Here is a 22,405-nt window from a genome sequence, read left to right as displayed (position 1 = left end):
ATGATCGCACATGATTGATTATTCATGTAGATTAATTTTTACTTCTAAAGATCATTTAGTATCCACCGATTATTTTTGACACTAACTTAACTTAATCGAAAGACTTTTTGTTTGTTTCAATACAATTTTATAGGAAGCTCGATTGAAGCTGGTTATTTTCGGATATAAAATCTTGCGATTTATTGTACCTAAGTTTGACTCTAAATATCGACATATGAAACAACAAAAAAATTATCACTTGCACGAGAGGTTGATAATTTGGATTTGGTGGTGTACATAAATAAATAATTGAGTTTCTTAAATCCAAGTCCATCGAATGAGTAACAAAAACAAAAGAGAAATTGGACTCAAAAGTGTCCAAATATAAATGAATCAATAATGTCTCTCGATTAGCATACGAACATCATTCCTATCAAATCAAGGGCACAAATTTCCAAGCGGCCATCAAATCAAAAAGTTATCGCTATGTATATTTACATCTCATGGAATCTTTTGCTCCTTCAAAGTGTGATTGAAACACTACTGCCCCCATCCCTCTCTCTGTCCAAAGATGCATGCCCTTTGCAGCAAACAAACATTATATACCATATGATTCCAATGTTGGAAGTATATATTGCTACATTATTGAGCTGGAGGACATGATCATGTGACTGACTACATGCCTCATGGGACGATTCCAATGCCAATTCATTCTTGGGTTTGCATCACATTATGGACAACCCTTCTTGTTACTATTAGTTAGGAGACAAGTCTTGTCTACCACATTATTGATATTGCATGTAAAAGAAGTGTCTTTGATCAAGCACTAAAGTATTGCTGCATAGCTATCAATTCACTTCACCAAATCTCTTTTATACATACGAAAGTGAATATCTTGAATTTTCTAGATGTATCTAGATAGAGAATTATAATATTTTTTAAAAAAATTATATTAATTTTGTATCGTCTCGTCAAGATTCGATATATGAAACTTAGTCGATAAATCTTTAACTCGTGTGATAGTAGGATCAAATAATTCTCGAAAAATGAGTTAGATGATAATTCTTAGATTGTATTGATGATAAGTATTATGAAGGATAAATAGTCTCGTAAAATAGGTTAATGATCAGTTTATTACTAATAAATATTTTAATTGGGGAAAAGCAAAGCTAAATATCTGACACTGACATGCGTAATAATACATTGTTGGGTAAGGCAGTTTCCTCAATCGAGCACAGTAGTCTCGCGAACGGTAACAATTCATTGCGGTGGATTGAAATGGCAAGTGTTGCTTCCTCGAGTTACGAGAGAGAGAGAGAGAGAGAGACGAAGGAGAAGGAGGAGAAGAAGCGTCGAGATTTGTTCCACGATCTGAGACCCTACGATCTCCGTCGAGATGGTGTGAAATGTGTTCGAATCCGAGTGGGGACAGTGACATATATTGTGTTGGGACGTGTGGAACATGGAAGGGAAGAAGAAAGCAGAGGATTTTGGTTCGGTTGTCTGCGATTCCCGTCCTATCAGCGGTTCTTTATTCAATTATCTGCACTCTCGGGCACGCATTCACGCGCACTCCCTCTCGTTCGCACATATAAGCCCCCTGCTCCTTCCTCCAAAGGTGAAAGGTACTTGCTCTGCGGCACGGCCGTGAACAGAGAAAGGAAAGGAAAGGAAGAAGAGAAGCAGGGTAATCGATAGAGAGAAGGAGATGCAGAGGCGCAGGTTGAGGCCGAGCAGCGTGGCCGTCCTGCGGTCGGTGCTGATATGCGCCATCGGCACCGTCTCCCTGGTGGCGCTGCTGGACGTGCACGTTTCCCCCTCCTCCTCCTCGCCCTTCCGCGCGGCTTACACGCTCGCCAAGGTCTCTCCTTGTCTTCTCCCTCTGTTTGCTTCTCTTCGCCATTCGACGTTTCTTTGGTAAAGGCTGCTTCTTGATGCTGTTTTCTTTGGATTTTTTCGGCGGTTTTGGAGATGTTCTTTTCGTTTGTATCTCTCTTGATTGTCGATGTGTCTTGAGCAAGAACCGGTTCTTTAGCGATAGGATCTGTTCATGCCTCTTTGTCGTTGATGTTTCTTGGATAAAAATCGATTATTTTAGTGTTTCCAGCAACAATATCGGTAGGAGAAACCGCCGCCTTTAGTTCTCTTGATGGTTCTTGAATAAAATTGAACGAAAGGGATTGTTCGATGGGAAGCTGTTCTTCTACAGATTCCTTCTTGGTTATATAACTTCTCATTCCTTTTCTAGCTCACTGTTCATCCTTGTTCTGTGGAAGATATCATAACGGTGCAATGACAATACGACAATTAACTGCAGAGACATGAGATTGGGTATGGAAGTCGGCGTTCTGAGCTCGCGTGGATGCAAGAAATGGCTCCTCCTCAACTCTCCAAGGCGCCCACCGCATTCCATCAGGTACCTCTCCGGCCCGATGGGTTCGACAGATTTTGCCTTCATCTTAACGCCAAAGTTGCAATTCCTCACCGCCTGATCCCGTTGACGTCAGTCTTTGGAACGCTAAGTAAACTATGCCATCTCTTCCATTCTTTTCACTCCTCTAGATTTGACAGTGGGATGATAACAACCAGGAAGCGTCGCAGGAATCGGAGAAGCTGTGGAAGCCTCCATCAAATCATGGTGGTTTCGTGCCTTGCGTTAAACCCACCTCATCGTACTCACGTAATGTATTTCCGCTTTGTTCCTGTTCCTTCTTCTTTCTTCGTTTGGCTGTTCATGTCAAGAAATGGCTTCTCTTGCTGCAGCTCCTGGAGAGTCACGAGGATACTTGTTAGTGAGCACCAATGGTGGGCTGAACCAGATGAGAGCAGGAGTAAGCAATTGTTCCTTGTTTCTTTGCTTGTGTTCTGTTCTAGATGGTCAAAGAACGAATCCAATTTGCACTTCTACTTTGCCTGAATAGTTGTCCAAGAAGAAAGTTGAATTAACTGCAAGCATATGTCAACTGTCTTGAGTTGATTGAACATGAACATGAACATAGTGTTGGAAATTAATCGGTCTCTTTGCTAATATTTGCTTTCTGTTCTTATTGAGCAACAAAGAAAATAATTAGGCAGCAAGCTACCATCCATAAATAATATTTTGTGTGTTTGTGTGTGTATGGGCATAGTACTTTAATTGCCAAATAAAGGCAAAGCAGGAAGTAATAGGAAACAAAGATGCATCTTCTGCAACCAAGAACACAATCAGTAAATTATGTTGATTTCATATGCAAGCAAGTCAAGTCAAGTCAATTGTAGGTTCTGGAAATGGAAGAATCGGCAGTTTGATCACAATCTTGACATCAAATTCTGACCAATTGTTATGAACCCTATCTATATTGGCTCTACCTAGCAGTTTTCAAGGAAAAGCTAAGATATATCATGAAGGGCTATCGCTCTTTGATTGCTACACAGAGAATCCTGCAGTTTGGTCACAATCTTGACTTCAAATTCTGACCAATTGTTATGAACCCTATCTATATTGGCTCTACCTTACAGTTTTTAAGGAAAAGCTAAATATATCACGAACGGCTATCACTCTTTGATTGCTATACAGAGATTCCTGCAGTTTGGTCACAATCTTGACATCAAATTCTGACCAATTGTTATGATTCCTATCTATGTTGGCTCTGCCTAACAGTTTTTAAGGAAAAGCTAAGGGATATTATGATTACTCTTTGATTGCTACACAGAGAATCCTGTAATTGGATTTAGCCAAAGTAGTTGTCCTGGTTGAATTGCCCACTAAGAAACTAGCAAAAAATGGGTTTTCAATTAAAATTAAACTAAATTATTGAAAAGTAACAGTTCTTTTTGTGTCGCATCACAATAATGCCTGAGAAAATCTTAATGCTTGAATTTTTTTTTACTGCTTGAGAATATCTTATTGCTTGAAAATCTATTGCTTGCCAATAATGCCTGAGAAAATCTTAATCCTTGAGTTTTATTTTGCTGCCTCCCAATCTTGCCAATACTGTTAAGTTTCCTCGTTAAACTCATAGTTATTCCAAAGATTCATTAGAATGTTTCAATACTTGTGTGATTCCTTTTCCTAATTTCTTATGAGTGCATTGCACTTTTCATGGCAGATATCTGACATGGTAGCCATCGCACGGATTATAAATGCCACTCTTGTGATTCCAATACTTGATAAGAGCTCATTTTGGCAAGATTCAAGGTAGTACTCAAAATCTTCATGTTCCTTTAAAAACTTTGAAACTTCATCATGTACTAATAGATGCATCATTTCATGGCAGCAAATTTTCAGATGTCTTTGATGAAGATTATTTCATACATTCTTTGGCAAATGATGTGAAAATCATGAAGAAACTACCAAAGGAGTTTGCTGCAGCTACCAAATCTGTGAAATATTTCAAAAGCTGGTCCGGGATAGAATATTACCGCGACAAGATATCTCAATTATGGGATTATCACAAGGTGTGGTCTCTGTATTACCTAAAAGGAGAAAAATAAACTTCTATACCATCCTGTATGCATTTTAATTCTTGAAATTGATTCGCAGGTCATTCGTGCCGCGAAATCAGATTCTCGTCTTGCTAACAACAATTTGCCCCCCGACATACAAAAGCTTCGTTGCCGGGCTTTCTATCAGGCTCTTCGTTTTGCCCCTAGCATCGAAGGACTAGGAAAAGTAATAGCCTAGTTATACTTGTCGATCCGTTAACATACTTGCATTAGGATCTTATTTTTGTGGTAATCTGCTTTCCATGCAAATTGTAGTTATTGGTTGAGAGAATGAGATCATATGGTCCATTTATTGCTCTACACTTGCGGTATGAGAAGGACATGCTTGCTTTTAGTGGTTGCACATATGGTCTGAGTGCTTCTGAAGCTGATGAGCTGACAACAATTAGGTAAGTACTTTGACAGATCAATATCTTCTCTATTGCCTCAGCAATCAATTCCCTCGATCTTATTATGTTCTTCTACTTTGGCAGAGAAATTATACCATATTGGAAGGTGAAAGATATTGACCCCATGCAACAGAGATCAAAGGGCTATTGTCCCCTTACACCAAAAGAGGTTGGAATTTTCCTCTCTGCTTTAGGATATCCATCAAATACCCCAATATACATTGCAGCAGGTGACATTTACGGAGGTGATTCTCATATGGTTGATCTGGAATCCCATTTTCCCATACTAATGAGCAAGGTACAGATACATTTCAAAGTGTTCTTTCCTTGAAATCTCTTCTTTCTTTCTTCCTTCTCGGGTCTTAAGTTCGTAGCTTCCTAGGAAAAGTTGGCATCAGCAGATGAGCTGGAACCATTCAGACCGTATGCAGCTCAAATGGCGGCGTTGGATTACATCGTCTCTGTGGAGAGTGATGTTTTCGTTTCATCGTACTCGGGAAACATGGCCAGGGCAGTCGAGGGCCACCGCCGCTTCTTGGGCCACAGAAGAACCATCACTCCTGATAGGTAAGCTGCTAACTTGCAAGGAACCATTAAAGCTCGATCGATCTCACTCAATTATGCCCCTGCAGGAAGGCACTGGTTCATTTGTTTGATAAAATCGAGCGGGGATCGATTAAAGAAGGAAAAAAGCTATCAGATATGACATCTGAAATCCATAAAAGACGGTATGTGATCATCGAAAAATCCCATCTTTACGTTCTTGCTTCAGTATTGATCTCATTGCATGAGTTCATCAGACAAGGGTCGCCTCGTAAGAGAAAAGGTCCCATCTCCGGAACCAGAGGAAAAGAGAGGTTTCGATCCGAGGAAGCGTTCTACGAGAACCCTCTTCCCGATTGTTTATGCCGGTTGGAATCAGATGTTACGAGTTCTCAGAGACCGTGAGAGATTTAGATTCGTAGACGTTAACCAACTGAAGAGTTTGGAGCTGGTCGCACTGTAGCAGCTTGAAGCTGCAGATTACAGAGACGCAATCCGAGTCCCGTAGCTCCAAAGCAAAAGCAGGTAGAACGCTGAAGGATGGGAGTGCCATACGAAAGCTTGCCGCTTGGCTTCACTCAGATACTGATCGCCACAAAATAGGAATAGCTTCTCTTTTCTCAGAAAAAGGCAATTTTTTTTTTGACTGGAAAATAATCACCATGTGTGTCTTCGTGAGCTGACAACTAAATGGAATCTATATATATATATTTGTATGGCTTCTATTCCGGCGGCTTTATCGCATCCGCGTGTGGCCCTGGCAGGTGTGGGCCCCATTGAAACATCGTAACTTCGTGTGTATATATATATATGTTTGCTGTCTCAGAGAGCATCACAAAAAACCATTAGCTTCCTTAATCCATGGACGAGGCTCTTGAGCCAATAGCAGGCCGCCAGCAATGAGTCACGATCCACCTCCGGACCTAAGCATAGATCTCAACCGTTGGTCCAATGGCAAGGAAACACAACAACACGGGATCTCAACCGTCCCCACACCGACGCGAGGAAAACCAAGGAGGATTCATCTCAGCCGCTGATCACATCGATCAGACGACACAGAGAGACAGAGAGCGAGCGATATAGAGACCGAGGGAGTTCGCGGGAAGGTTATTAAACGGGCTCGACTTGCGACTTCGTTCGAGTTTCGGTCGTCGGCTTTGGGTTCGAAGCTTTCGAGAGGTAGGAATCCGGCTTGGTTCCTTGTAATTTTGTTGGGCTGTTTCGGATATTTTGTTCGCTTGTTGGTTTCCTGTTTGATTTCTTGATGTTATCTCGTTGGCGTTTCTTCTTTTCTTTGTTATTATTGAATTAGGAGGATTTTATTTCTTTTCTGGATGCGGCGGAACGCTGCCACAGTTGCGTATTTGGGTGTAGGAATTCGAAGCGATTGCTCATATCATCGTTGCACATTGTGGTTCGCTCGATATTGGAGGGTTCTGTTGTCGCTGTTTCCAATCTTTAATCTCTGATGTGTTGTTTGGTCGAATAGTGCATCGTCGTAATAGAAAGATCTTATTGTACACATATAAAACAATTACAGCAATTCTAATTGATCTAATTGGGGGTTTGCTATTCTTTCTTGGATTGCCTCTCGGTTGTGCAATTTTCTTGAGAAATTGTAACCTATTGTGTGCGTATGAGAACGATAGGTGCTATGAAGTTTGAGGTTTTCTGCATGTTCGTTTGGGGCTGGGATCATTCTCCACACTGTTGAAATCGGGAATGCTTTAGAGTGACGTCTTAAGTGCTTTGTGGATAATCTGTGTCGGAGAACTGATTTGTAGACCCTTTATCTGATTATATGTGGCCAGAGCTAGGAGCTTTTAGTTTAATGATGACAATGCGATTCCTCGTCAATAGTTTCTCAAATTGAGAGCGCAAGTGATTTTAATTACAGTTGCCCCCCATCTTCATGAAATTTAGGCTTCTGTCTTGGTTGTTTACTTAGGCCAGGGAATAACTTTTTTTTGGAGCTATTGCTAATAACTATTGGGGAATTGGAGAAATTATATTCCTCTTAGAGTCATTAGTGGATATGGTTATGGATATGGGATATATTGTGATGGATATTGGTGGAAACTTGGTTCAGGTGGGAATAAATTTGATCAATACATAAATCAAATATGTTGCAAATAATTTTTAAGGTGATTGCTCATTTTCTTAATTATGTTTCTTGGACAGGAAGACCGAGTCAAGTGTAATAGAAAAAAATAAATCTTATTGTTTTCTAATTGAGTCAGAATGTGAATAGAATTAATTTGTCTCTCTATGGATCATGTAGAAGATCTAAATTTGCAAAATTAGAGTACAAACGTGGATATAAACATGTGCAGCTTTGGTTTCTTATCTGTATGGCTTGTATGAGATTCAGATAATATGTTTGGTGAATATTATTTCGTCTATTCAGTGGGTGCTTCCATTCATGTTGTTTGTTATTTTGTCCAGGTGATTCAGAATAATATAGTCATCTACTGATGTATAAAATAGATCTTTAATCTGTGTACACTGCCAATTACTTTTGCAACAGATGTTTATTCACAATGGCATTTAAATGTTTTGGATTTAATAAATATTTCCTGAATTTGATTCCATCTTTTATGTCGACATCTTGACAAGTGTTGGTTTTTATTTATATTATGAAGTTAACAAGTTTAAATGAGTTGTCACTCCATGCCCCTTTTTTCTTTTGAATTTAAAATTTACCTCGTGGTTTTCTGATTTATCTGCTTATGTGTTTTGTCAATGTTATGCCATTTCCCAACCTGAGGTAATTGTGTCACAAATGCATACATATGCAAAGGTGTGAGGGATCTTCGATTTAGTTATGCTCATGTTATGCTTATGGTGGGTTCTTTTGAAATAAAAGTATTTTATCTTCATTTGTGGAATTTCTGTGCACAGTTTGTTGAAGGTCCTGTTTTGAACTTCTTTAGATACATTTGCAATGCACTTAAGTGACTAGCTATGGATGCACTTGATCTGTCATATTTCAAGTACACCTAATGGTTTTTACCCCCAATCCAGATGGCTCGTACTAAGCAAACTGCTCGCAAGTCCACTGGAGGGAAGGCTCCAAGGAAACAACTTGCCACCAAGGTCTGATTACTACTTTCTAATTAACACTTTGAGATCAGTGTCTGTTGCTTCTATCTTAATATGTTTATCTCCTGTCCTCCTTGCCGTTTCACTTTCTTCATGTAATTGTCTTCTGTTGTTTGTTTAGGCTGCTCGCAAATCAGCCCCTACCACTGGCGGAGTGAAGAAGCCCCACCGTTATCGGCCTGGGACTGTTGCATTACGGTATGCTCTGTGATACTGGTGGGGTTGTGCTGATCTGTTCTTTATTTTTTTTCTCTTTTGTTGTCTTCAACTTCTTATTGTTCGGCTTGGTAATGAAAAAAATGTTAGTGAGATTCGGAAGTATCAGAAGAGTACAGAGCTTCTGATAAGGAAGTTGCCATTTCAGAGGCTTGTTAGGGAAATTGCCCAGGATTTTAAGGTAAGAAGTTTGAATTGGTGACATTATATGTTGGTGGTTCATATGATGTATGAGTCCTTGCAATTGCTTGTATCGTGCAGACTGATCTGCGATTCCAGAGCCATGCAGTGCTTGCTTTGCAAGAGGCTGCAGAAGCCTACCTGGTGGGTCTCTTTGAGGATACCAATTTGTGTGCCATCCATGCCAAGCGTGTGACCATAATGCCCAAGGATATCCAATTGGCCCGGAGGATCCGTGGTGAAAGGGCTTAAAGTTGACTGTTTTTGTCTCATCTGTTATGCATGACACTTGCTGTTAACAGTTGTCGGACTTTGTGTTATCGATGCTGCTCTTGTGCTTAAAACAAGCTGAACTTGTAGTAGTAGGTTTCATAGTAGTATGACTCTGTGTTGGATCCATCCTGTTATTGATGACCGATAGTTTTTCTTGTGTGCCAGTCTGTAACTGAGACGAATCTATATGCGATCGTCTCTTCTATAGATTTGTGATACGACGTATCCTGAGTGTTAGTTGTTCGCATTTAATATGGCCTCGTCAATAATCTCAAATGCATTCAGATGTCAGGTGTTTTCTTGCTCATTGTTTTATTAGATGCTGGGCGTCTGGTTGTGATGCATGTTATACTTGCATCGAGATTGTTGCTTTAGCTATTGCTGAATGCGTATGTATATCGAGAATGATGCTTTCCATTCAACATAGGAAAGCTTTTGTCAAACTAATATAAATGTATTCTCCAAATCTAGCAGAGTTAATAATAGATTATTTTGTAGTAATTATCTATCGAATCTTTATACTTAACAAAGTGATGTATTGAGATGTTTGGATAGGTTAAAAAGGTAAGTTAAAAAAATATAAAATTATTAAAGATAATTAATTAACCTAATTCGAGAAGCGTCTTGACTAGTTTAAATATAGCGTCTGAAAACCAGTTGGTGGCTCTTAATACTTAAAACATCCACTCCCCACCTTTCCTCAAAACTACGTAATTGTTCTTTCTCTTTCTTGCAGTATGCCACTTACTTTAAATCTTTAAATCTTTAAATCATCTGCTGCCATTCTATTCCAAAACCAATGCTCTATTCCGATCCGCGAAATCTCTCCCGCATGCCATGTCCCCGAGGGGTGTGTTTCTCCACAACCTCCGGATTGGATCCCTCGGCCGCGCCGGCCAGCTCGATGCCGCCCGCCAACTGTTCGACGGAATGCCCACCCGCGACACCGTTTCCTGGAACGCCATCCTCACCGCTCACTGGCAGAACTCAGACCTCGAGGGGTCGAAGTGGCTCTTCGACTCCATGCCCCAGAGGAACACCGTGTCTTGGAACTCCATCATCGCCGGTTGCCTCGAGAACGCGAGGCCCGATGAGGCGCTCGACTACTTCGCAAAGATGCCCCTCAGGAATGTCGCTTCGTGGAATGCCATCGTCTCTGGGCTCGTAAAGTATGGCCGGTTCGAAGAAGCCGAGATGTTGTTCGAGGCGATGCCGGCGAGGAATGTGATCTCATACACCGCGATGGTCGTTGGTCTCGCGCGGAAAGGGGAGGTTGACAGGGCCCGTGATCTGTTCGATAGAATGCCGAAGAAGAACGCGGTCTCATGGGCTGCCATGATAAGTGGGTGCGTGGAGAATGGGAGGTACGAGGAGGCCAGGTATTTGTTTGACCGGATGCCAGAGAAAAACCTGGCTGCCATCACAGCGATGATCACAGGGTACTGCAAGGAGGGGAATGTCGAGCAGGCGAGGAGAATATTTAATGGGATTAGGCACAAGGATCTAATCTGTTGGAATGCGATGATGGCCGGTATGGTTGGAAGATTTTTAGCTTGAATTTCTTTCGAGTTAGGCACTGTCTGGAAGATAAGTGAAAAAAAAAATCCGACATAATTCATCTTAACAATGGAGCTTTAACAATTCATGGAGGCTTCTGAAAATTCATTGAATAATTCCAAAGGGCCTTTTTAATTTGTAAAAATGCTTCATAACGTAATCTTGTTCTGAGAAGAATTCTTATAGTTGATCAGAGGCAATTGAATAGATGGTCTCTTAAGTTTTGGGCTTAGGTGAGCAGTGTTTATCAGTCAAGCAAGAGAGTGCCGCCCTAGGAAGATGTGAGGATCCCTGTGGTGAACAACTAATGCAACATTTGTTATACCTGTGAAACATAGTGCTTGGATACTTGTCCAGGCATATGATGCATGTGTCAATATCGTTCAGCTTGCTCAAGTGACTTCAAAGTATCTCATCCTGATCTCTTGTGTCTTTAATTCTTCTTTCATCTATAAACTTGAAATTATCTGGTTTCCCATTCTCGAGTTTCATATCGAACACTTCCACTGTCATGGTTCTTTACAGCAGGTCATGTCTTTTTCCATATTATATCATTCTATACCTTCTTGTATGATTGTACTTGGGTACCCTTTTTAACAGTGTTGTCGATTTCATGTCATTTACATTGTTTAAAGAACATATAGAAATTAAGAATATGAACTGTCTAGCAATTTCTTGGTGCCTCTATTTTATGTAGCATTGGTTCGAACTAGTCATGCTTGAGCTCATCTCTGTATCTTTGTTATTTTATTTTTATTTGCAGGCTATGTGCACAACAGGCATGGTGAGGAAGCGCTGAAACTGTATATCCAAATGCAAAATACAGGCATGAAACCGGACCATGCTACGCTTATTGCGGTCGTGACAGCATGTTCTGCTCTGGGATTGCTACAAGGAGGGAAGCGAACTCATGCTTTTGCCATTAAAACTAAATTGCTCTTGAATGTATCACTATGTAATGCTTTGATAACTATGTACAGCAAGTGTGGTTGCATTGGTGATTCACAGTTCGTCTTTCAGAACATTCAGAATAGAGATATGGTCTCCTGGAACGCAATTATTGCAGCATGTTCGCAGCATGGTGGCTATGATAATGTTCTTTCTCTATTCAGTGAGATGGAAGAAAAGGGCATGATACCAAATGAGATCACATTCCTCAGTATCTTGTCTGCATGTGGGCATGTGGCAAAAGTTGAGGAGTGCTTAAATTGGTTCAATCTGATGATGTCCAAGTACAGGATACATCCAAGGGCAGAACATTATGCATGCCTTGTGGATATGCTGTGTCGAGCAGGACATTTAGAGAAAGCATGTAAGTATATTAGAGAAATGCCGTATGAAGCAGAGACTTCTGCCTGGGGTGCTGTGCTGGCAGCCTGCCGAATGAACTCCCATGTTAAGTTAGGAGAATTGGTTGCTAAGAAGCTAATTCTGTCGGATTCTAGGACGTCGGGGGCGTATGTGATGCTATCAAATATTTATGCTGCAGCTGGTATGTGGAGGGAAGTAGTTAAAGTGAGAGGCTTAATGAAACAGAATGGAGCCAAGAAACAACCCGGATACAGTTGGATTCAGATTGCTGACAAGGTTCATTTGTTTTCGGTAGGAGATGCATCACATCCGGATATTGATAAAATTCTTTCTGAGCTTGAGAGGATAGGTTTTCATATGAAAATGTTTCGTCATTATGCTAACTTGTCCTTGTAGTAGAGGCACATCTTTCAAATACTAGCTTGTATGCAGATGAGATATTTATACTTCTGCTAACAAGAAGCAATAGATTGTAACTAATTTAAATGTAACATATGCATATGTAAGAAATAGCAAGTAAACTTTAGGTCAAATTGTTATATCTTTTCCAGTTCAAGGGGTGTGATTAAATGTTGAGCTGCATGTTCCATGTGTTCTTAGAGAGACTATTGTCCTATATGATTTCAGAACTTGGATAAATACAAGTCTGTAAAGCTTGCAAGTTTTTGAATGATCTTCAAGTATCGAAAAGTAAGAACCGCATTAAGTTCAGCTTGTTTCTTATAGGAGCTAAGTTGAAAAATTGTAAGAACAAGGACCAGTTATAACTCTAGCAATCTGTTGTTTTCTCGAATTTGATTATTTGTTTATTTTTCATGTGTGTGCACATGTAAATGTATGGACCAATTTTGATGATCTAGTCTGGTTATACCTTTAATTAGGCTATTTTTATGGAGCTCCTTTTTGTATCAGGAATTACTGCAGTCCTCTTGTTCTTCTTTGCTTTTTTACATAGTGAAAGTTGATCTTTTGTCCATGAATGTAGGGTTACAAGCTGAATTATGTTATTCTCTCTGGTCATTCTTTATATTTCACAGAAACCTTGTGTGGTTATTTAAGATGAAATTTTATCGTGAGTAGAACATGGTAAGTATGTAGATTTTAGTTGTCGAGACATCTTGATACCCGACGTAAAAAAGGTTGCGATGCAGCTGGATTTGCTTAAGTGTGGGTTTAGATTAGTTAGGATTAAGTTTGAATTTATTGCAGTCATATATAGTGACACTAGTGTTTTCTATCATTGTCATATCTTTAAGATTTTGGTCAACTGCTTCATTTTCATAGTTATATTCAGTTGGAGAGAAGTCCAATCATTGGCTTTAAACTGGTGGCTATATTAAACGTGATTGCCCTCTGCCACCATCCAAGCTTTCCTCCCTGAGGTCAGTGTTACAATCTTTACCCACTATCAGTCTTTTACTACAATATGTTTCAACAATTTCTGTATTCTGCATTATTCTATGAGTTTTAGCTTTGACTTTGTAACTGTCTTTGCTATTTCCACCTTGATGTCTTAGCACCCACGTCTCTAAAGTTGCATGTTATGCCATAAGTTATCAGATGATTTTGTCTCTTGAATTATACAATAATAATTGTGTTGTTACTTCTTCTGCATATGTTTGCATGTTTTGTTCCAATTACATCTCGACTCATGCAAGAATCTCTTCACAACTCGTGTTTCAATAGTCTGCATAAATCAGTGGGCTCATGCAGTGGATATACAAAAGTCAAGTGCAGCATACTCTTTCCGACAATACTGACCTTTCCATTGTAGACTTACTTGGTTTCTACTGATACTACTGATCTGTTCATACTGGTGAATGATGTTTCTTTCTTCATTTATCTGAAACCTTCCTGCCCAGTAGCTGTTTGATCTTATGTCATTGTGACTTGTGATCTGCCTTCGAAAGCTGCATCTGTTGTGCACAATTTTTTCTGCCTGGTTTCTTGCATCTGAAATCAGTGGGCCGAATCACTGTTATGATCATTGTGATGCGCAATGTGTGGTACCATCGGACAGGTCACGTGACACAGGAAATATCATTATGTGGGAGTTGTTGCGTTGCGGACTTGATTTCTTTTATTGCTTTCATTTAATTTGCTGTAATTACGTGAATTGGAACTTTTCCTATACATAAGAGTCTATTAGCTATCTTTTTTTTGGACAAATCACTGTCCACCCAAATGATCCCATTGTGAAGCAGAACATATAAATAAATATATATATCTTTAATAAATTCAATCAATCGATTGATAAGAAAATAAATTGTTCCATCAGAAATTTGTTGTTGACAACGTTTTCCTTTCATGGGCACCCAGTTTTTCCCAGGTCAACTCCTTGGTTGACCTTCTGCCACCCTATCCCATCACGCCAAGTTAAAGCATGACAACAACGGGCAATGAATAACGAGATCACGACATTGATGGATTGCTTTCACTTGCCACTCCGACCCGACGTGGCAGATCCCGGTTGGAGGATGAACTACTTCCGAGACCCCGAAAGGGGCCCCCGACAACTCTCCCGTCGGTCATTCTCCCGTGACCCACCAATAGAAAGAAAGAGAGAGAGGGCTGACTTGTAATAATGTGATGCAGTCTTTCCATCTCGTGAGTTCAACCCAATACCAGGAGCGCAGGTAAGGGTGGCCCACCACTTCGATGGAACACTACAGAGGGACCCAGGCTTCTCTTTCCGACCCTCATAAATGGCTTGGTGGTCGCCGTCAGTGATCTGGTGGAGCATTCGAGCACTGTAGTTCAACACATAAGCTATCAAGTGGTGGGGAAGAGACATGATGGAGTCATTGCGCCCCTGCGCAGTTCTTAAAGCATAGACACGAAGATCCCCTCCACACCAATCTACAGAGGGAGCTTCATAGTCCTCGCACGAATCCACGTCTAGTACGATGAGAAGAATGCCGCTCACGCAATGATGAGAAGATATAAAAAAGGCTGGTGCCTGTCACGTCCGAAGCAGGGGTAGACCATCGGGCGGCGCAGAAAGAGGCTTGCCCACCATTGGCGACCGCTTGTATTCTGCCGCTGTTTCCATTTCGATCTGCGACGGCTTGGATTTGCTGCCACCCGTTCCTCTCCCTCCTTGTCGGTTTATCAGCACCACCGGGTGACGATAACGATTTCTACTTTTTTCCAATGTCTATTTGAATGATACGTACAACTACCTGTATACGAACATAGCACTCGAGATATTATGCACGAGGAGGTGGTGGGAATCAGGGGCAGCACCTGAACCCGGTGCTCGCACGTTTTGTTTATTACCATGAACAGTCGCGTGCGGTGCGTGCAAGAGGATAAGCATGCAACAGGAAAACAGGGAGAGGGTGGTGGGAGAAAGAGAAAGCTCCCTTGTGAAGTTGTGGGAGCCCATGGTTTCCTTAACGTGTGCAAGGGTGGTAAAGCCTCCTCCGGTGGGACTTCCAACCTCCAGGACATTGCAATCTATATATACACAGACGTTACTCTGACGGCAGGTTGAAGTCGGATCATCCTATTCGCACCCATTACTATAAGGCTGCTGCCTCTCCCCTCTCGGCCATGGCCGCGCAGCCCATGGAAGCTGAAGGCAGCAAGATGCAGCGGCTGTATGATGCCTGTGACATGGTCTTCTCCTCCGGGAGGGCAGGACTTCCCACTCCGAGGCAGCTCGGATGGCTCCAAGGCATCCTTGGTAACGCACTTTCCGCCGATCCTGACGTGCGTGCGCTCGCTGCATGCTACTATTATCACATACTTCATCTTCTTGCTTCGAACGCAGATGCCATGGAACCGGCCGACGTGGGAATCGATGGTTCATCCGGGGATGAGAGCACGAGCTGTGTCGCCATTGATGGATCTGGGGATGAGGCTGTGGATTCTGCAAGCGACGGATCTGGAGATGAAAGATCACGAGCGTCGACGACGTCAGACGAAACATCAGAAGGAAGCGTTTCGAGTGGGAGAAGCGGCGGCGGCGGCCATGGACTGATCTTGGGGCACGCGATAAAGCAGATAACGTACATACACATCCATGAATGCGAGGACTTCTCGGTACTTAATGTCTCCCTCTACAACTCTACTATTTTGAGAAACCGATGCATGTCACTGAAACAATGCGAACTAATTGTAAGATTCTTATGTTGGATCTGACATGGATTCGCGTCACTAACTGATCTGTGGCTGGTTAGATAGGAGTGTTCTGCTTCCCAGCTGGTGCAAGGCTGCCTCTGCATGATCATCCGAGGATGGTCGTCCTCACCAAAGTGTTGTATGGTTCCATAGCACTCAAGTCCTATGACTGGGTCACCACCCCAATCTCCAACCCTAAAAGAAGTAAGCACCCTTGCGATTCTTAGCCCTTTCTTTAAGCATGCTGAACAGTAGCTGGGAAGAACTTTAACCTCGGAATATGTCTGTTTCCCAGAACAGGGTAAACTGATGCCATCAGAAAAAGAAGCTTGTGGAGAGTGTGATTAGAAACTGCACTGATGTTTTTCCTGAATTCGCTCGTTTGCTATTGGAATCACCTAAAGATGAAACCACCGAATGCAAGTAAATGAGATTTGCATTTGTTGGCTCTAATTCAGACAATGTTTGACCAAACAAGGCTCTGAGGAATGTCAAAGACGTAATCTTAGACCATATATTACCATACAATCTTCAATTGAACTTTGTTCTAAGTTCTTTCTTGGAGAACAGCAATAGTTATTTGTATGTGCCTCGGTCAAGAAAAACAAGTTAAATGTATAATGACAATTCACAGCACTTTCTGTTTATGCATCTCCGTATCTGTCTCAGTGGTTCTCTGTAATCTTAAGATTAACATCCTTTCTTTTGTTGGATAATAGGTGGGTTAGCAAAGGTTGTAGCTGATGATTCTGTCCTCCAAGCCTCATCCAAGGCATCAGTTTTGTTCCCAAGGAGTGGTGGCAACATACATTCTCTGATTGCCTTGACTCCTTGTGCCATACTGGATGTCTTGGCTCCACCATACTCGGAGGAGCAAGGAAGGCCATCAACCTACTACGTTGACATCCCCATACCTCCTCTTCCCGGTGAGTGAGTGAGTGAGTGCTGGTCTGCGCTTACTGAACCATCAAGAACATGCTCTTGTTGTTAGATTATATGTTTAATTTGGATAAGATATGATTAGATTCCGTGGTGTAGGATTTGTGGTGCTGGAGGAGATAGACACGCCCGACGATCTCCGTGTCGCCGGAGCTCCATACCTCGGCCCTGAGCTCCTCTTCGACTTGGATTCCTGCTGACAGATACCGAGTGTTTTGTACAGAGGAAATCTAACTCCACTGTGTATAGATTGACATTTTGAGAATGAGGTCGAAACATGAGGTTGGATACTGGAAGTGTTGTGGCTAAGTAAACCTCAGATATTTCTTCCTGTTCTTTAGACCCCGCAGTTCCTTCCACCGGTAGCGTGCTTCAGATCGAGAAAGCATGAGCTTTGCATGGAGTTCTTTGGCACGCTTCATGGCTTTAATTTGATCAAATACACATCAAATGACAAGACCGAATGTTTGTTTTCTGCCAACCAAATCAACATCAAACTGTTTCCCATGCAAATTCAATCTCTGCATGCAACAACAACAACAACAAGAATCTTAGTTCTTTGTAAGTCAATTTCTCAGGTAATATCAAAAGCATTCAATTTATTATAATTCTTTGATGTAATCTTCAAATGTCTCAATAATATCCATAATATGGTAAATGACAAATAAGGTTGTGCTCCATTGATAATGTACCAAGCATCATCAGATGTTGCCAGTTGCCAACATATGGCATATGCCACACCAGGAATAGAATTCTAATAGAAGGCTACAGCTCATCTGAAGCTAATATAAGCTAAACATCATCTCTAAACCACTTGTCTTGAGATAAAAAGAAGTAACAAGGGCATCAAAACTGGTCCCTTCATTGCCATTGAGATCACTTAATTCAGTCGCTGCAACATCCTCATCAGATAATTAAGAATAACAAGTTGATATAAGCACCAGACATCCATGATTGGCTCATCAAAGGGAAACTTCAAGGCCAACTCAGAATCCTTGAAGAAAATAAAGGTACATCACTATCAAGATACTGAAGAACCAGCATTATTAATGCATAGCTATCATGGAAATAGGATTAGTTCTTGTGCAGCACAAGCTAATTCATTGAGCAAAGTGATACAGAATAAAGTGAGTATTCTCTCATTCATATCATATTTTGGAACAACAAAGCGCAGAATCCAAAATTTTGCTGCAATGGTTGGAGAGGCCTCGATACTTTTATCAGCTTGACATCAGTACAAACATATATTTATGAGCATTTTCATTGAACAGTACAAGAGATCCGACATATTCATTTCCTCGTTTAAACATTAGAGATTGATCTCCACATAAATGCCAACCAGAAACTTCAAAGCATTGACATATAGATCAGGATCTTAGAGTAGATTTTAGTGGTTCTAAAAAGCTCTGGAAGAGAAGTAACTTAAGTAGTAGCATCAAGTTTCTTCGAGCGAGAACCAACAAGTCAGGGAGATGGAGGCCATTCAAATGCAGCAAATGCATCATTAAAACCACCTCCGTAGAACCGAACTTCCAAACCTTCTAGTCCTTGATCATCATCCCAAATACCATCATCATCACTTCCTCCATCATATATATCGACTCTGTCATCCATGAAATCCCAGGAGTATACAGAAGAATCGGAGTAGTCTGAGCAATCTTCCCAGAAGCTCCGCTCGTAGCAGTCCACGACGTGCGGTCCCAACACCTTCAATCCAGGATGCCATTGCTTTATGTATTTCTCATCAAGCTTGACATCCCAACAACCTCTCAGGTCCAAGTACTCAAGATCCCTGCACCGGGAGAGGATCTCAAGGACACCTCTGGTAGTCAAGAGCAGGTAGGCCAACTCCAGTCGATGCAGCTTGGGCATTGTATTTGCGATGGCGTAGGCCTCTTCGTCTTGGCAGACTTTGTCTGCCACCTCTAGTGGATGCATCCTACGCCGAAGCCCAACGAGGAACTTGCAATTCTTTCCAAAAGTTTCTAGGGCATGAGCACTTATCTTTCTGCAGTAGCTCACATCTAAGAAAGTGATATTCGAAAACCTCGGTGCGACTCGTTCTACTATTGAATCACTTATTTCACTCCTTGGCAACTCCAATCTCTGAAGGGAACCAGCACTTGCAAAAAAAAAAAAAGTGAAAAAAATTATAAAACAAACAAAAAAAGTTTAGCCATCAAATGCAACATTAACAATCCTAAATAACATTATTGGTCACGTCTTGGATAATGAAAAAAAAAAAAGAAACTACAGAATTTGCAAACCAAATAGATTGTACATACAGAACCTCAATTTGGTACCATTGCATTTATTAGTACCTGATCATTGTTCCTACAGTAATTGAGCTACCAACAAGGAGTAAATAAAAAACTTTAATAAAGTTGTTTTATACTTGAGGTTAATCAAGTAGGTTAGCAAGCAACTACAACCTAATAAATACTTGTGCAAGTGAAGTAATCTCCACAGAATAATCATATGTAATAAGCAGTATATCAATAGGCAAGTTTGAATAATTTAATATCGATGTGTGTATCATGCAAGTCTGTATAATTAACCGTAGTTCCGGCAACTTGGAATCAACTACATGGATATTTCCTGCCACTAACTGTTGAGCATAGCATCAGTATTTAATTCAAGGGACATGTATCATTAATCCTGAAGGTCCTTCACTCATCACATGATGCAATATCCACAATTCGAAGAAAACTTCATGGAAACAGCACAAATGAATAGGTCTTTCCAAGAATTTCTCATCTCAATTCTCACTTCTGATGTAAATATTAGAAATTTCAAACCATATAGTTATAAACACCACCAAACATCAAGACTCTAGATAAACTTCGTCTTAAGATCTTTGCAGTGTGTTCTACCAATCCTATTAGTCCTTAATCAAATAAGGAAGCAATGTGAACATAAAAGAAATAAAATGGCAAGTTTGTGAGATCTATAAAATCAGGCAATCTCATGAACTAATTCAAAGAATTCCAAGGAAGAGAGAATTGTAGAAATGCAACCTACACCACTACTTACTTTTCAGAAATGAAGGTAAACATAGATTCAGTAAGAAGCCCAGAGACACTAAGCCTGCGGAAGGAACCACCACTTCGAGTAATAAGCATCTGAAGCATTTGATCCAACTGTTCCGGTTTGCACCGCTGGCTCCATTCCTCGATGTCGATCTCTTGCCAGCAGTAAGGCCCTGATACCGCCCTGTACCAAGATTTGCATACCCTGGGCACCACAGTCAAAATCTCCTGCAATGGGAGGTTGCGGAAGATTAGCCCTAGAGCATCAGGAATCAGCTCCTCCCAGGCTCTGAATTCACTGCAATCTGCCATCCTGTAAGCCAAAGAAAGAGAATAACCCCAAAGCTGTGTTTGAACACCCAGGTAACGATAATGTGAATGAATATGGCTGCATCAATAAATTCTACCCACAAGCACTGACTCAAAATGTTGCAGAGTAAATCAAGAACTCGAAAACTAAGGGGAAAGAAAAGTTCTTGGGGTCAATTTGATGTGAGAAATAGGCTCAAGAATTGCAGAACCAACGATCCTACCACAAGAAGGAATCAAATGTGTAAAGAAATAAAGAATCTGTACCAGGAAAAACAGAATCAAATGGTGAAACCCAAATTACCAGATCAAGATATGATTGAATGATCACAAAAAGAAAGGGTCTCCTCTCCACATTGTAACATTGGCCACCTGGGAAACCGAAATCTAGCAACCATGAACTCGAAATCGAGATGCAAAAGGCTACCAAGGGGGAAGACTGGAAGAGGCAAACAAATGCAATTTACTACGAGGGGTAAAAATCCGAACTTTGATCGCGAAAAACACAAGGCAAAGACCCATCTTTTAATCGAAAGAAATGTACCCTTAAGAGAACCAAGATGAAGAAACTTCTCTAAAAATTGGAAAGATCAAGAACCCTAGGTTTCAGGAACCAGGAGTAAGATCTTCCGTGACTCCAAAGCCATCATCTTGCGTTATAGAATCGCTTGACAACCAAATCAAGGCGAGAAAAGGCATGAGAGATCCGAATAAAAATAGAAAAAGACTGCATCTTTGCTCTTAAATCAATTCACTAATGCCACCGACCAACAAATTAAATAAAAAGGAAAAAGGGCGAGAACGGAGGAAACAGAACTGAGACGCTGTTATTTACTTCCGGCGCAAGAGAAGCAGCTCCCGAATCCCAATCAATCAAAAAGACAACAGCTTTAGCAAAGAACAGTGCGAGATATGCTCCTGATAACTCTACGGATCACAGTACAAGGACAAACAGAAACGAAAGCACGGGAAGAAAGAGAAAAATGAGAGATCAAACGTTGTGATTTAGCTCATCCATGGAAGAGAAGAAAACAATGGCATTCGGAAACAGTAGAGATGGATAAGTACCAACGCAGAGCTTAAAAGAAACAATTTTGATGAATCCTCCAAACAGGAGAGATTAGAGAGGCAGCGACAGAATCGTCACCACACACCGAGGAGACCAGAAAATTTTCGGCAATTGGCAAAAAACACACAATACCGCGAAATGTAAACCAAATAAGACCCAACTTTTTTCTCTATCTCTCTCTTTCTCTCTCTTGTTTTTTTTTCGCCTTCATATCCACATTGTTTTGGACGATTTATTTGAGGAAAAAAAAACAAATATTTTTTGTCATGTACCAAAAAAACATTGTTTTTAAATAATAATAAATAAATCAAGGATTTTAATTGGACCGGGGCTGAGGAAATCTGGACCGGCCGGTTTGATCCGGATTCATCCCTAACATTGGAGTTGTTTCATATGCGTGAAGCACCTCACAGCCTTCAGGGCTTCACTTGGCATCATCTCCTGCAGAGAGACAGAAGAGTGAGAGAGTGTAAACGATGGCACCTACTCATGTATGTCATCGACTTCCTGCTCTTTCTTGCATGCTTTGGTGCATCCAGCAGCTTCGACCACATGTTATCTGACCTTTTCTTCCTGGACCATGCTTTTACCTCACACAGAAGCTTTAATGGTGACCCATGTGGCAGCGTTGAGCTCCTCCAACTTGGGGCTCAGTGACCAGACGTTGACACTCCATGAACGAGGAGGGAGGAGGTAAGTTGAATGGCCATTGAATGAGGTTGATGTGCAGTCTGCTCCATGAATTAAAGTGCATGTGAATGGGATGGTAATGGCTCGGTGCAAGATCCCAAACATACGGCACTTTGTGTGCAGCTCCTCCTTGGGAATGTCTTGTTTCTCTGCTTCTCCATCAAACTCGGCATTCATGGCATCCAGTAAGAAGGATAAAGGATTGTCAT

At 41.1% G+C, this 22,405-nt stretch overlaps 5 protein-coding genes across 17 annotated transcripts; 4 read left to right on the top strand and 1 right to left on the bottom strand.

Moving 5' to 3' along the window:
• Positions 1-1,446: 1,446 nt before the first annotated feature.
• LOC135582268 (O-fucosyltransferase 7-like) lies at positions 1,447-6,121 on the top strand. 4 transcript variants are annotated; one of them, XM_018823739.2, is made up of 12 exons: positions 1,447-1,840; positions 2,297-2,395; positions 2,551-2,659; positions 2,743-2,810; positions 4,068-4,156; positions 4,236-4,416; positions 4,502-4,630; positions 4,720-4,853; positions 4,938-5,151; positions 5,228-5,420; positions 5,486-5,581; positions 5,654-5,794. In XM_018823739.2, exons 1-11 carry the CDS (start codon positions 1,688-1,690, stop codon positions 5,557-5,559), a joined length of 1,443 nt encoding a protein of 480 aa, XP_018679284.2. In that variant the 5' UTR covers positions 1,447-1,687; the 3' UTR covers positions 5,560-5,581; positions 5,654-5,794. The 4 variants fall into 4 exon arrangements, with proteins under 4 accessions (XP_018679284.2, XP_064999072.1, XP_064999070.1 ...); XM_065143000.1 differs by having other exon boundaries at positions 1,448-1,840; positions 5,242-5,420; positions 5,654-6,121; XM_065142998.1 differs by having other exon boundaries at positions 1,449-1,840; positions 5,236-5,420; positions 5,654-6,121.
• A 367-nt stretch (positions 6,122-6,488) lies between these two features.
• Positions 6,489-9,458, top strand: LOC135582263 (histone H3.3). Of its 2 annotated transcripts, none has more exons than XM_065143002.1 (5): positions 6,489-6,575; positions 8,421-8,492; positions 8,620-8,696; positions 8,805-8,895; positions 8,976-9,458. In XM_065143002.1, exons 2-5 carry the CDS (start codon positions 8,421-8,423, stop codon positions 9,144-9,146), a joined length of 411 nt encoding a protein of 136 aa, XP_064999074.1. In that variant the 5' UTR covers positions 6,489-6,575; the 3' UTR covers positions 9,147-9,458. The 2 variants fall into 2 exon arrangements, with proteins under 2 accessions (XP_064999074.1, XP_064999075.1); XM_065143003.1 differs by lacking the exon at positions 6,489-6,575 and adding an exon at positions 6,646-6,810.
• A 398-nt stretch (positions 9,459-9,856) lies between these two features.
• Positions 9,857-12,617, top strand: LOC103977504 (pentatricopeptide repeat-containing protein At4g02750). Its single transcript, XM_009393048.3, has 2 exons — positions 9,857-10,698; positions 11,488-12,617. The coding sequence occupies exons 1-2, from the start codon at positions 10,005-10,007 to the stop codon at positions 12,429-12,431; spliced, it is 1,638 nt and encodes a 545-aa protein (XP_009391323.3). The 5' UTR covers positions 9,857-10,004; the 3' UTR covers positions 12,432-12,617.
• A 2,924-nt stretch (positions 12,618-15,541) lies between these two features.
• LOC103978042 (plant cysteine oxidase 4-like) lies at positions 15,542-17,767 on the top strand. The gene is made up of 5 exons (XM_018823438.2): positions 15,542-15,723; positions 15,811-16,082; positions 16,220-16,364; positions 16,880-17,086; positions 17,199-17,767. The coding sequence occupies exons 1-5, from the start codon at positions 15,591-15,593 to the stop codon at positions 17,297-17,299; spliced, it is 858 nt and encodes a 285-aa protein (XP_018678983.2). The 5' UTR covers positions 15,542-15,590; the 3' UTR covers positions 17,300-17,767.
• Positions 17,768-18,074: 307 nt separating this feature from the next.
• LOC103977503 (F-box protein FBW2) lies at positions 18,075-22,117 on the bottom strand. Of its 9 annotated transcripts, XM_009393044.3 has the most exons (4): positions 20,982-21,712; positions 20,742-20,876; positions 20,133-20,441; positions 18,075-19,221 (listed from the first exon to the last, which is right to left on the bottom strand). In XM_009393044.3, exons 3-4 carry the CDS (start codon positions 20,438-20,440, stop codon positions 18,564-18,566), a joined length of 966 nt encoding a protein of 321 aa, XP_009391319.2. In that variant the 5' UTR covers position 20,441; positions 20,742-20,876; positions 20,982-21,712; the 3' UTR covers positions 18,075-18,563. The 9 variants fall into 9 exon arrangements, with proteins under 9 accessions (XP_009391319.2, XP_018679414.2, XP_064997670.1 ...); XM_018823869.2 differs by lacking the exons at positions 20,742-20,876; positions 20,982-21,712 and adding an exon at positions 21,994-22,117; XM_065141598.1 differs by lacking the exons at positions 20,742-20,876; positions 20,982-21,712 and adding an exon at positions 21,913-22,003.
• Positions 22,118-22,405: the final 288 nt, after the last annotated feature.

This window comes from Musa acuminata, chromosome BXJ3-3 (assembly GCF_036884655.1).
Source record: "Musa acuminata AAA Group cultivar baxijiao chromosome BXJ3-3, Cavendish_Baxijiao_AAA, whole genome shotgun sequence".
NCBI lineage: Eukaryota > Viridiplantae > Streptophyta > Magnoliopsida > Zingiberales > Musaceae > Musa > Musa acuminata.
Note: the sequence above shows the minus strand (reverse complement) of the source record. Positions and strands in the feature narration are given on the sequence as shown.

Bases quoted from the DNA above. Each gene is read 5' to 3' on its own strand.
- LOC135582268 (XM_065142998.1), top strand. From the start codon at position 1,688: ATGCAGAGGCGCAGGTTGAGGCCGAGCAGCGTGGCCGTCCTGCGGTCG. The intron at 4,157-4,235 runs GTAGTACTCAAA...ATTTCATGGCAG, and splicing joins TCATTTTGGCAAGATTCAAG to CAAATTTTCAGATGTCTTTG. The intron at 4,854-4,937 runs GTAAGTACTTTG...CTACTTTGGCAG, and splicing joins GATGAGCTGACAACAATTAG to AGAAATTATACCATATTGGA.
- LOC135582263 (XM_065143002.1), top strand. From the start codon at position 8,421: ATGGCTCGTACTAAGCAAACTGCTCGCAAGTCCACTGGAGGGAAGGCT. The intron at 8,697-8,804 runs GTATGCTCTGTG...AAAAAATGTTAG, and splicing joins CCTGGGACTGTTGCATTACG to TGAGATTCGGAAGTATCAGA. The intron at 8,896-8,975 runs GTAAGAAGTTTG...TGTATCGTGCAG, and splicing joins AAATTGCCCAGGATTTTAAG to ACTGATCTGCGATTCCAGAG.
- LOC103977504 (XM_009393048.3), top strand. From the start codon at position 10,005: ATGTCCCCGAGGGGTGTGTTTCTCCACAACCTCCGGATTGGATCCCTC. The intron at 10,699-11,487 runs GTATGGTTGGAA...TTTTATTTGCAG, and splicing joins TTGGAATGCGATGATGGCCG to GCTATGTGCACAACAGGCAT.
- LOC103978042 (XM_018823438.2), top strand. From the start codon at position 15,591: ATGGCCGCGCAGCCCATGGAAGCTGAAGGCAGCAAGATGCAGCGGCTG. The intron at 15,724-15,810 runs GTAACGCACTTT...CTTCGAACGCAG, and splicing joins ATGGCTCCAAGGCATCCTTG to ATGCCATGGAACCGGCCGAC. The intron at 16,365-16,879 runs GTAAGCACCCTT...GTTGGATAATAG, and splicing joins AATCTCCAACCCTAAAAGAA to GTGGGTTAGCAAAGGTTGTA.
- LOC103977503 (XM_018823867.2), bottom strand. From the start codon at position 21,885: ATGTTAGGGATGAATCCGGATCAAACCGGCCGGTCCAGATTTCCTCAG. The intron at 20,442-21,832 runs GTCCAATTAAAA...TTTGGCTTACAG, and splicing joins TCCAGATTTCCTCAGCCCCG to GATGGCAGATTGCAGTGAAT. The intron at 19,222-20,132 runs GTAAGTAGTGGT...TTTTTTTGCAAG, and splicing joins TTTACCTTCATTTCTGAAAA to TGCTGGTTCCCTTCAGAGAT.